The sequence below is a fragment of the Danio aesculapii genome, chromosome 10 (genome assembly GCF_903798145.1).
Source record: "Danio aesculapii chromosome 10, fDanAes4.1, whole genome shotgun sequence".
In the NCBI taxonomy this organism is placed as follows: Eukaryota; Metazoa; Chordata; class Actinopteri; order Cypriniformes; family Danionidae; genus Danio; species Danio aesculapii.
In genome coordinates this window covers 43,447,476-43,461,642 of record NC_079444.1, presented here as the reverse complement: position 1 = coordinate 43,461,642, position 14,167 = coordinate 43,447,476, and the positions used below count along the sequence as shown (strand labels likewise).

Sequence of the window (14,167 nt, the reverse complement as noted above, 5' to 3'; positions counted from 1 at the left end):
GGTGTGACGCCGTTTCTTTTCGCGCTTACCAGCTGACCGCTTACCCCCGTATGGACGGCATTCTGGCTGCAACCAATTTGTCCAGTTAGCGTGCCACGTCCGTCGGCGGATTTGAGATGCAGAGAGGAGTTGACCACAAAGACGGGGGTTCGAGTCCGGTGAAGACCGGTTCCAGAAAGCAGGTAAGACAAAACAGAATCCAAAATATAAAACAAACAAGCGGATAGCAGGGTGAGGATGTGGTAAAAAAAAAAAGTCAGATGAGGGCTTTTATTTTTTTGGATTGCTTTTGAAACGTGTTGGTTGGGTTTAGGGAAGTGGGTGGGCGGGTCAATCGATAAAATTGGTTGGGTTTAGGGAAGGGAGAGGGTGGGTCAGCCGATCGTTCGCTCAGTCAGTCAGAAAGTCTGTCCAAAGTGAGTCGACAGCGGCCTCTGGTGGGTTTACGCGAGAACAGCAGGCGCGAATGGCACTCGCGAGGGAAATTTGAGATCTCGAAAAGCGTACACGGCGACCTCTGGCAGATTCATGAAAACAAAAACTGCAGAAAAACGTGCCGCCGGGACGTATTTTGCGGAGGAGGTACGTTTTCAGAATGAGCCTGGGTTGTCTATACAGCTTAAAGTGACATTTAAAGGCTTAACTAGGTTAACTTGGCAGGTTAGGGTAACTAAGCAAGTTATTGTATAACAATGGTTTGTTCTGTAGACTATCGAAAAATATATAGATTAAAGGGGCTAATAATATTGACCTTAAAATGGTGTTTAAAAAAATTAAAAACTGCTTTTATTCTAGCTGAAATAAAACAAATAAGACTTTCTCCAGAAGAAAAATATTATCAGACATACTGTGAACATTTCCTTGATCTGTTAAACATCATTTGGGAAATATTTAAAAAAGGAAAAGAAAATGCAAAGGAGGCTAATAATTCTGACTTAACTGTACATGAAATGCAGCAGGTGAAGGCTACACCCATTAGAGCCATCTCTGATGTCACGTACAATGGGAGAATGTCAATCAAAGTGTTTCTGCAGACTGTTCTTATCAAGTGTGATTAGAATAAATACAATAAATTAATGTTTACCATGATGCTGGTTATATTCATACACTGCTGACAAACAACTGTGTTTAAACCCCTTAATAAAGTGATTTTTGCATAATAGGTGCACTTTAAAGGTGTAACACAGGGAGTGACAGAAACAACTGAAGTGAGGGTCCACATGCAGGATTTATTCGGCAGTCAGGCAAGCAATGGTCAATACGGGTGCAAACAGAGGTATAAAGCAAATCTAGAATCGTTGTCAAAAGTATCAGGCGAGAGGCCCAAAGACTGGCGGCAGACAGGGACAAAAAGATAAACTAGGCTTAGGTCAAACACGGGAAAGCAAGACAAGGAAAAACGTGTTGAATTGTCACTGGAACAGAAAACAAGACTCGGAAATGTGAATGAGTGAGTGTGCTGCTTAAATAGTGTGTGTTATCAGTCTTTGACAATCCTCAGGTGGTGCGAGTGTAGTCAGTCAGAATGAGGAAGCATGTGTGTGTGAGCGAAGTGCATGTATGAAAATGTAGTCCAGAAATGGCGGATTTGTAGTCCATAAGTTATTCTGTGTGAGAGATCCAGCGATCTATGAAGTTACGATCGCTGGTGATCGTGACAAAAGGGATAGTTCACAAGTAAAAACCAAGGAACATGGATTGAGCTCAAAATCTCAGTTAATGTTCTACAGAAGAACGAAAGTCACCTACATTTTGGAAGATTCCAAGAACATTTGTACATTTTTAGGATGAACTATATCCAGGCTGGACTGGGGACAAAAAAAAATCGGCCCTGGCATTTTGGGACAGAGCGGCCCACTACATTCAATCAAAATGCCACCATCTGTGCACGCCCTTGAATATGTTTACCAACTCCCATTCTATAAAAGTAGGAAATAATGAGAGTTGACAAATTAAAAACTTATTTTTTTATTTATTATTATAATAAAACTATAATCCACACTGGACGTCCATCTTGTGTGTGCCTGTGTGTTTTGAGGGAGCCTATATTAAATAATGAACATAACAAAAACTGCCTGCGGATGCACGCAGTTAATGTTGATTAAAATAAATAATAAAAAGCAATGTGTCATAGACGCTTAAAAATGTTTAACTCAACAATGAAACATCAAACATAGATTAAAGATTGTACATAGTCAATCAAATGAACTTTAAACAATTAAAAAATGCAACAAATATTTGTTTGGGCCCGATCTACTAATACTATTTTTTTATATTTAGTTTTGTTTTGCTTAAGTTGCACACTAGTTTGGTCACGTATAAATATCATTATAATTATATTGTATAAATATATTGTAACTATAAGCTACATCATGCTGACGATCAAAAACAAAATGCCATGATATCTCATGCAATTGTCCTCTGACCGAGTGCATCTTAAAATACATGAATGACACTCCTCATAGAGCTTGAGTAGCACATTCTTTATGATATATAATTTGTAAAATAGACTTGCGGGTTAAGGAAACAGCATAGGAGGAAGTTGCCACGGGCCTTGGTGCAGATGAAAAGTTTTTAAAAAGTATATTTATATAGACAGATAGGTAAATAGATAGAATAGACAGTAATATATTGATCTTTGCAACAGTTGTCGATCCGCTGAGCGCTGCAGACGCCTGCTCGCCGCTTCTGCTCTCACGCGCCCAAAATGGAAGTTTATGATTGGGTCAGCCCAATGTCAATAAAGAAAAGAACCAATGGGCTGCAGATTATGGCACATGGGCCGGTCAGATCATAAGAAGATGATCAGCCTGGCCCAAAAAGTAAGTCGACCCAGCGGGAAACTGCCTGGTCAGCAAGATGGCCAGTCCGCCCCTGACTAGATCCCTTTAAGGTATCTGCAAACTCTCTTTCACCATGGAACATTTCCTACCTTCAAACACACCTCCGTCATTGTCTCCTGCTCAGCAGTTTCTGATTGTGATCAACTGCATCTCTTGCTTGTTTTTTTATGTCTCTCCGTGTCCTCAGATTAATCTGCAGCGCAGGATGAGGGTCACCGCACTCATCACACAGGGTGCCAAGCGGATCGGGAGCCCCGAATATGTGAAATCATATAAGTGGCGTACAGTGAGGACGGGAAGGCCTGGAGCTTATTTAAAGTCAAGGGCACGGATGAGGACATGGTGAGACAACACTGTTTCCAGTTCAGATGAGGAGGGGGAGGTTTAAATTAAGAAACCATCTGCTTAAAGGGACAGTTTCACCAGAAAAAAAATTAAGTCGAAACAAATACTATGGAAGTCAATGGGGCGACGCGGTGGCGCAGTGGGTAGCATGTTCGCATCACAGCAAGAAGGTCGCTGGTTTGAGTGGGTTTGCTCCGGGTGCTCCGGTTTCCCCCACAAGTCCAAAGACATGTGGTACAGGTGAATTGGGTAAGCTAAATTGTCTGTAGTTTATGTGTGTGAATGAGTGTGTGTGGATGTTTCCCAGTGATGGGTTGCGGCTGGAAGGGCATCCGCTGCGTAAAACATGTGCTGGATAAGTTGGCGGGTTATTCCACTGTGGCGATCCTTAATTAAGAAAGGGACTAAGCCGAAAAGAAAATGAATGAATGAATGGAAGTCAATGGTTGCAGGTTTCCAGCTTTCTTCAAAGTATCTTCTTTAGTGTTCAACAGAAGAAAGTAATTATTATATTTTTAGGAGGTGAACGGTGTTAATTGGCTGAAACTTAAAGCAAACATCATTAATCCTACATTTAACTGATTAAATACCTCTCATCTTATATTTACAGGGAGATTACTCTCAGATATACTGTATATTTGAGTTATATTTGACTTATTTAAAAGTGGTTATATGCCTTTTTCTGTAGAACCAAGTAGAAGATACTTTGAGGACTGTGGAAAACCTGGAACCATTGACTTCTGTAGTAAGAAAAACAATACAATGGAAGTCAATGGTTACAGGTTTCCAACATTTTTCAAAATATCTTCTTTGGTATTCAACAGAAGACAGTAATTATTATATTTTTGGAGGTGAGTAATCTTTATGTAAATGCTAAAGGCACAGTTCACCCCCCACTCCCAACAAATGTATGAATTTCTTTCTTCTGTTAAACACAAAGAAAGATATTTTGAAGAATGTTTGAAAAGCAAAAGTACTATGGAAGCACCCACCTCGAATGTTCAGTCGAGTGAATGGGCGTTATCAGTGGTTATCAGCTGATAGATATGGGCCAGTAGCGGCCTACTTTTACTGGTAGGCTCAGAAGACTGTTATCATCCATCCACATGGTTAATCAGCTGTACTAATAGAGAAGACTGCAGATCCAGATCTGTTTTTACATTACTGTGACGGTCGGGTTTAGGGTTGGGGTGGACGTTAATAAAATACAATTGCATCACTCAACACGCACACCTGGTCACCAACGATCGCTGTCGCTCACGAAGACGGAGTTGCTGGAAGCTCCATTGAATGAATGCTCGCTTGTCGCTTTGGCACTGCAAGTCGCTCATAGTGTGAATGAGGCTTGAGCCTACTAGTAGGCGCAGAATGCCCCTACTATTCCATATCTATCTGCTGATAACCACTGATAATGCACAATAATATTATTATTAATAATAGTAATAATAATAATAATAATAATAATAATAAGTAAACAGTAGTTGAATGTGTACAGTTTAGAAATTTCAAAACTGCTAAGGTCAATATTATTAGCCCCCTTAAGAAATAATTTCATTGATTGGCTACAGAAAAAAACACTGATGTTGCTTTATTAACAGAGCTTCCCTAGTTAACGTCAATAATACATCACTGTACATGAACAGCTGCAAATACCATTACTGACCAATCAGAATGCAGTATTTCAGCGAGCCGTATGATCATCATATTATATTGGTGATTAACAATAATGTAATATTTGATTTCAGCAATTTTTTTTTAAATGCTGCTAAAACGTACTGTTTTTTTATGCAGATATTCACTGGAAACACAGACAACAGCTCTCCCTCCGTGAACTCCTTCAGTCCACCAATAGAGGCGCAGTAATACGCATCTACCCTCAAATCTGCCGAAAACACTGTACACTGCGCATGGAGCTGCTCGGATGTGAACTCACAGGTCTGAAATCTCAAGCCATGTTTTACAAAACACACACGTCAAAAATGCAAAGCAATTTGATATCAAAACCTTGACGTCTATTTGGCGTCCACAGATTGATGCTTTTTTGACCACCAAAATAATGACACAATGTGTGGTTGTTGAGTAACATTTTATTTTAAGTCACAATCTTGCTATTTACAAACCATTAACTAAAACTTTAAGCTAAATAACTGCAAATTCAATGCTTATTAATAGTAATTAACAGTCTTAATAATAATTAATAGTCTTAATAGTTATTAATAGTCATAATAGTTATGATAGTCCTAATAGTAATAATAGTCATAATAGTTATTGATAGTCCTAATAGTTATTAATAGTGATTAATAGTCCTAATAGTTATTAATAGTCCTAATAGTATAGTAGTCCTAATAGTTATTAATAGTCCTAATAGTTATTAATAGTCCTAATAGTTATTAATAGTCCTAATAGTTATTAATAGTCCTAATAGTATATAATAGTCCTAATAGTTATTAATAGTCCTAATAGTTATTAATAGTCCTAATAGTTATTAATAGTCTTAATAGTTATTAATAGTCATAATAGTTATTGATAGTCCTAATAGTAATTAATAGTCATAATAGTTATTGATAGTCCTAATAGTTATTAATAGTGATTAATAGTCCTAATAGTTATTAATAGTCCTAATAGTATATAGTAGTCCTAATAGTTATTAATAGTCCTAATAGTTATTAATAGTCCTAATAGTTATTAATAGTCCTAATAGTTATTAATAGTCCTAATAGTTATTATAGTCCTAATAGTTATTAATAGTCCTAATAGTTATTAATAGTCCTAATAGTTATTAATAGTCTTAATAGTTTTAATAGTCCTAATAGTATATAATAGTCCTAATAGTTATTAATAGTCCTAATAGTTATTAATAGTCTTAATAGTTATTAATAGTCCTAATAGTATATAATAGTCCTAATAGTTATTAATAGTCCTAATAGTTATTAATAGTCTTAATAGTTATTAATAGTCTTAATAGTATATAATAGTCCTAATAGTTTATTAGTCTTAATAATTATTAATAGTCTTAATAGTTATTAATATTCTTAATAGTTATTAATAGTCTTAATAGTTATTAATATTCTTAATAGTTATTAATAGTCTTAATAGTGATTATAGTCTTAATAGTTATTAATAGTCTTAATAGTTATTAATAGTCTTAATAGTTATTAATAGTCCTAATAGTTATTAATAGTCTTAATAGTTATTAATAGTCTTAATAGTTATTAATAGTCTTAATAGTTATTAATAGTCTTAATAGTTATTAATAGTCCTAATAGTATATAATAGTCCTAATAGTTATTAATAGTCCTAATAGTTATTAATAGTCTTAATAGTTATTAATAGTCCTAATAGTATATAATAGTCCTAATAGTTATTAATAGTCCTAATAGTTATTAATAGTCCTAATAGTAATTAATAGTCTTAATAGTAGTTAATGGTCTTAATAGTAATTAATAGTCCTAATAGTATATAATAGTCCTAATAGTTATTAATAGTCTTAATAGTTATTAATAGTCTTAATAGTTATTAATAGTCCTAATAGTATATAATAGTCCTAATAGTTATTAATAGTCCTAATAGTTATTAATAGTCTTAATAGTTATTAATAGTCTTAATAGTTATTAATAGTCCTAATAGTATATAATAGTCCTAATAGTTATTAATAGTCCTAATAGTTATTAATAGTCTTAATAGTTATTAATAGTCCTAATAGTATATAATAGTCCTAATAGTATATAATAGTCCTAATAGTTATTAATAGTCCTAATAGTTATTAATAGTCCTAATAGTTATTAATAGTCTTAATAGTAATTAATAGTCCTAATAGTATATAATAGTCCTAATAGTTATTAATAGTCCTAATAGTTATTAATAGTCTTAATAGTTATTAATAGTCTTAATAGTTATTAATAGTCCTAATAGTATATAATAGTCCTAATAGTTATTAATAGTCCTAATAGTTATTAATAGTCTTAATAGTAATTAATAGTCCTAATAGTATATAATAGTCCTAATAGTTATTAATAGTCCTAATAGTTATTAATAGTCTTAATAGTTATTAATAGTCCTAATAGTAACTAATAGTCTTAATAGTAGTTAATGGTCTTAATAGTAATTAATAGTCCTAATAGTATATAATAGTCCTAATAGTTATTAATAGTCCTAATAGTTATTAATAGTCTTAATAGTTATTAATAGTTCTTAATAGTTATTAATAGTCCTAATAGTATAATAGTCCTAATAGTTATTAATAGTCCCTAATAGTTATTAATAGTCTTAATAGTTATTAATAGTCCTAATAGTATATAATAGTCCTAATAGTTATTAATAGTCCTAATAGTTATTAATAGTCCTAATAGTTATTAATAGTCTTAATAGTAATTAATAGTCCTAATAGTATATAATAGTCCTAATAGTTATTAATAGTCCTAATAGTTATTAATAGTCTTAATAGTTATTAATAGTCCTAATAGTATATAATAGTCCTAATAGTTATTAATAGTCCTAATAGTTATTAATAGTCCTAATAGTTATTAATAGTCCTAATAGTATATAATAGTCCCTAATAGTATATAATAGTCCTAATAGTTATTACTAGTCCTAATAGTTATTAATAGTCTTAATAGTTATTATAGTCCTAATAGTATATAATAGTCCTAATAGTTATTAATAGTCCTAATAGTTATTAATAGTCCTAATAGTTATTAATAGTCTTAATAGTAATTAATAGTCCTAATAGTATATAATAGTCCTAATAGTTATTAATAGTCCTAATAGTTATTAATAGTCTTAATAGTTATTAATAGTCCTAATAGTATATAATAGTCCTAATAGTTATTAATAGTCCTAATAGTTATTAATAGTCTTAATAGTTATTAATAGTCTTAATAGTTATTAATAGTCTTAATAGTTATTAATAGTCCTAATAGTATATAATAGTCCTAATAGTTATTAATAGTCTTAATAGTTATTAATAGTCTTAATAGTTATTAATAGTCCTAATAGTATATAATAGTCCTAATAGTTATTAATAGTCCTAATAGTTATTAATAGTCTTAATAGTTATTAATAGTCCTAATAGTATATAATAGTCTTAATAGTTATTAATAGTCTTAATAGTTATTAATAGTCTTAATAGTTATTAATAGTCCTAATAGTATATAATAGTCCTAATAGTTATTAATAGTCCTAATAGTTATTAATAGTCCTAATAGTTATTAATAGTCTTAATAGTAATTAATAGTCCTAATAGTATATAATAGTCCTAATAGTTATTAATAGTCCTAATAGTTATTAATAGTCTTAATAGTTATTAATAGTCCTAATAGTATATAATAGTCCTAATAGTTATTAATAGTCCTAATAGTTATTAATAGTCTTAATAGTAATTAATAGTCCTAATAGTATATAATAGTCCTAATAGTTATTAATAGTCCTAATAGTTATTAATAGTCCTAATAGTTATTAATAGTCTTAATAGTAATTAATAGTCCTAATAGTATATAATAGTCCTAATAGTATATAATAGTCCTAATAGTTATTAATAGTCCTAATAGTTATTAATAGTCTTAATTCAATTCAATTCAATTCACCTTTATTTGTATAGCGCTTATACAATGTAGATTGTGTCAAAGCAGCTTCACATAAAAGGTCACAGTTAATAGTATATAATAGTCCTAATAGTTATTAATAGTCCTAATAGTTATTAATAGTCTTAATAGTTATTAATAGTCTTAATAGTTATTAATAGTCTTAATAGTTATTAATAGTCTTAATAGTTAGTAATTGTAAGTACAGTAGTAGTCAGGTTTAGGTATTAGGTAGAATTAGTGATGTAGAATAAAATCATAATAAAAATAATTCATATGTCAATAATAGGCAGGTAATAATCCTGTAAACGCAAGACTTGTGACTTAACTAACGTGTTATTAAAGTAAAGGGTTGTGTCCGGCTGTTGTATTTTTTTTTTCCAGGATGTTCGGAGCCCATGGGGATGAAGACGGGACACATCCAGGACTATCAGCTCAGCTCGTCCAGTGTGTTTCAGACCCTCAGCATGGACATGTTCTCCTGGGACCCGTCTAAAGCCAGACTGGACAAACAGGGCAAGGTGAACGCATGGACATCAGCGCATAATGACCAGTCACAGTGGCTGCAGGTGAGACACGCCGCACTCCATAACAGTTATTACTTTTGCTGCTTGCTCAAACGACTTATTCAAAGTGAGCTGATTCAACACAACTCGAGTTTTCAGGGGTCGCCACAGCAGAATGAACCGCCAACTATTCCAGCATTTGTTTTACACACCGGATGCCCTTCCAGCTGCAACCCAGTACTGGGAAACACCCACACACACACACACTTGTACACTACGGCCAATTTATTTAATCAATTCCCCTATAGCGCATGTGTTTGGACTGTGGGGGAAACCGGAGCACCTGGAGGAAACCCATGCCAACACATGCATAATCCTCACAGAAATGCCAACTGACCCAGCCGGGACTCGAACCAGAGACCTTCTTGCTGTGAGGTGACAGTGCTAACCGTGCCGCCTCCCTGACACTGTTATTTTACAACATTCTATTCTAAAAGTTTTTAAAATAATTGTATTATTAATTATTTTACTGCATTTTAATCAGATAAATATGCTAAATCATTGTGGAAAGAGTCATTGTGTAAATATATATTGCCATTTGTATTGTATATTGTAAATATTGCCAATAAAATATGCCATTTAATGACTAATATTTACATCTAACAACATTTTTAAATTAATTAAAGTTAAAATCCCTCAAGTGATATGGTTTTAGAGGAGGTTAAGCTCTACATTTAAATCATTTTGTATTTGTATTATGCATCATTACTCATCTTGTGTCACATGATCCTTAATAAATCATTCTAATATGATGATTTGATTATCAAGAAACACTTGCTATTAATATCTGCCGCTTTATGTTTTATATATTACAGTACATTATGAGTTATTATGACTCATAACTAGGCCCACACGGAATCTGCGCGCTCAGATTTCAGCAGATTTTTTGCCCATCATTAATTCTGTTTATTTACATGTGTAAATGTGTGTACATTTATATTTATTCAGTTTTTAGAATGACTTCAGTAATAATATTGATTATATTGATCCACCTTAATCAATTTGGGGCATTTATATATATATATATATATATATATATATATATATAGTTGAAGTCAGAATTATTAGCCCCCCTGAATTATTAGCCACCCTGTTTATTTTTTCCCCAATTTCTGTTTAATGGAGAGCAGATTTTCTCAACACATTTCTAATCATAATAGTTTTAATAATTAGTAATTAATTAATCAATAAATTTGTCTACTAATCAATTAATTAATTAACAAAAACAATTAACTTATGGCTCTTATATTTGTAATTCCAGTTATGAAAACAACATACATTTAGTGTATGTCTCTACGTTCTGGTCAACTCTGTTAATGAGTCATTAACTCAGCTGTATGTAATACATAAAATATAAAGCGGCTGATATTAATAGCAAATGTTTCTTGATAATCAAGTCATCATAGGGTTATAAATAAAATTAGTATAATTTCATAGATCATTTTATTTATAAAATTTAAATGTAGCACCTAAACCTCCTCTCAAAACCACATCACACAAGGTAATTTAAGAAATATGAATTTAAATGAGTCATTAAATAGCATATTTTATTGGTAATGTTTACAACATATAATACAAATGGCAATATTTATTTACATAATGATTTTTCCACTTTGATTTGGGATGTTTCTCTAACTAAAATGCAGAAAAAATGATTAATAATACAATTATTTTCATTATTTTATCAATAAAGAGATGTAAAATAATAATTCATTCATTCATTTTCCTTTGGCTTAGTCCCTTTATTTTTTTTTATTAGGGGTCACCACAGTGGAATGAACTGCCAACTTGTCCAGCATATGTTTTATGCAGCGGGTGCCCTTCCAGCCTCAACCCAGTACTGGGAAACACACTCATACACTACGGCCAATTTAGTTAATCAATTCCCCTATAACTCATGACTGTGGGGGAAACTGGAGCACCCGGAGGTAACCCACGCCACACAGTCATTTTTTTTTTATCTAGCATGGTTGCAACTTTGGTTATATAAATATGATATTTAATCAGATTTCCTTCAGTCGATCAGCAAGTACAATATAGAGCTTCTCTAGGTGTGCTAAATTCTGCATTATTATAGTTTTTAGGAGTTAATAACACTATTAATCCTGGCTCATGGAGCCCAGCTCTGGAATTGCGGTGTCAAAGGTGCTCGAATGTTTTTCAGAGTCATTTGGCAAGACAACCAATCATAAACCAAACACTGCCTGCCTCATTAAATATTCATAAGCTTGTGCTAAATCTCCTGTGTCTGCACAAAAGGGAAAAACAAACTGCTGATATTGTTTAAAGACAACCGCAGCACATTTCTGAGGTGAACTCAGGATTTCTAAGCATGCACCAGATATATCATTATTTCAGACAATGGGATTGTTTAATTAAGTTGGTGTAAAATCAGCCTTGTTCAATACGCCCACACGAATAATCACTACAGTAATTTATAGTAACTACAATTGTGTTTCTGAACCACACTATAGTAAAGTGTATTATACAGCATATATTATAGTATCTACAACACTTATGGATGCTCCAGCATGATAGAAAATAGAATCACCACAACAGATTTATTTGTTTATATTACTATAGTTGATGTTACCATAGCAACTATTGAATCACCACAACAAATGTAATTTGTTTATATTGCTATAGATGTTGTGTTACCATAGCAACTGCAGAATTACCACAACAAATTTTATTAGTTTATATTACTATAGTTGATGTCACCATAGCAACTATAGAAACACCACAACAGATTATTAGTTTATATTACTATAGTATCTACAACACTTATGAATGCTCCAGCATGATAAAAAATAGAATCACCACAACAGATGTATTTTTGTTTATATTACTATAGTTGATGTTACCATGGCAACTATAGAATAACCACAACAAATTTAATTTGTTTATATTACTATAGTTGATGCATTACCATAGCAACTATAGAATTACCACAACAAATTTAACTAGTTTATATTACTATAGATGTTGTTACCATAGCAACTATAGAATCACCACAACAAATGTAATTTAATTATATTACTATAGTTGTTGTGATACCGTAGCAACTATAAAATTACCACAACAAATTCAATTAGTTTATATTACTATAGATGGTTACCATAGCAACTATAGAATCACCACAACAGATTATTTTGTTTATATCACTATAGATGTTGTTACCATCGCAACTATAGAATCACCTCAACAAATTTAATTAGTTTATATTACTATAGTTGTTGTGTTACCATAGAAACTATAGAAGCACTACAACAGATTAATTCAAATACTTGGTGAAAAATAAAAATACGGGCGACGCGGTGGCGCAGTAGGTAGTGCTGTCGCCTCATAGCAAGAAGATCGCTGGTTTGAGGCTCGGCTGGGTCAGTTGGTGTTTCTTTGTGGAGTTTGCATGTTCTCCCCCGCGTTGCCGTGGGTTTCCTCCGGGTGCTCCGGTTTCCCCCACAGTCCACAGACATGCAGTGCATGTGAATTAGGTAGGCTAAATTGTCCGTAGTGTATGAGTGTGAATTAGTGTGTATGGGTGTTTCCCAGTGATAGGTTGCAGTTGGAAGGGCATCTGCTGAGTAAAACATATGCTGGATAAGTTGGCGGTTCATTTCGCTGTGGAGACCCCAGATTAATAAAGGGACTAAGCCGAAAAGAAAATGAACAAATGAATGAAAATAAAAACACAGTAGTTTCTGCTATAAATTACTATAGTATTTTTCCATGTGAGTAAACAACACATGCATCCTCATTCAATATAATCCTTTTTTCCTGCCATAATAATCCAAGTTCACACAGGGGTCAGACTGAGGTCAGTTACTGCAACATCAACATCTCTAATCCTGTATGTTCATAAATGGGTCAGACTGAGGTCAGGTGGAGGTCAGTTACAGTAACATCAACGTCTGTAATCGTATATGTTAATACACGGGTCAGACTAAGGTCAAACTAAGGTCAATTTGAGGTCAGTTACTGTAACATCCTCTAATCCTGCATGTTCACACAGGGGTCAGACTGGGGTCAGTTACTGTAATATTCTAATTTATAATCCAGCTGAACCAATGGTTGTCGTCAGTGTGTGAATTATACATAATGACACATAATCGGAGCTCCGCTTTTTTCCCCAGCAGTTTGTGTTATTCATATGCATGCTTCAGTGAACCTGATTCATTTATGTAATATAGTTTTCAGTGTTTTGAATATTAATGAGCAGATGACTTAACCTCTGATGGGCTATTTCAACAAACATCACTGCAAGGTTGGGTCAAATGTTGAAAAACCCAATGTTGAGTTGAATTCAATAACATTTTAATGGCAGGTTTATTAGCATATTGTCATTATTAGCCTAATGTTGGGTTACAACAACCCAGCATTTTTTAGAGTGATGTAATGGTCAAAAAATCTATTTAGAATAATATAGAATAGAATAATATGGCACATTTTATCACAACAATGACAAATTTGCACCCCTGTTAATTTGACAAATGAATGATCATGAAAGATTGTGCTAACGGTTTACATTCTATAAAATGCTGGGTTGTTGTCACCCAATGTTGGGTAAAATATATGGACAAACCAAACTGTAATTAAAGTATATTAATAGGTTAACCCAACATTGGATGACAACAACCCAGCATTATATGCTCCTGTTTTATTCATTAGTTTAAAATTATATTATATTATATTATATTATATTATATTATATTATATTATATTATATTATATTATATTATATTATATTATATTATACTATATTATATTATACTATATTATATTATATTATATTATATTATACTATATTATGTTATACTATATTATATTATACTAT

General features: G+C 32.5%; 1 protein-coding gene across 1 annotated transcript in view; it reads left to right on the top strand.

The window, feature by feature from the left end:
* Positions 1–14,167, top strand: part of edil3b (EGF-like repeats and discoidin I-like domains 3b) — an 80,580-nt gene that overhangs the window by 52,404 nt on the left and 14,009 nt on the right. Inside the window, exon 9 of the mRNA XM_056467501.1 lies at positions 9,152–9,336. Within this exon, the coding sequence (XP_056323476.1) occupies positions 9,152–9,336 (185 nt within the window). The remainder of the gene's footprint in view (positions 1–9,151; positions 9,337–14,167) is intronic.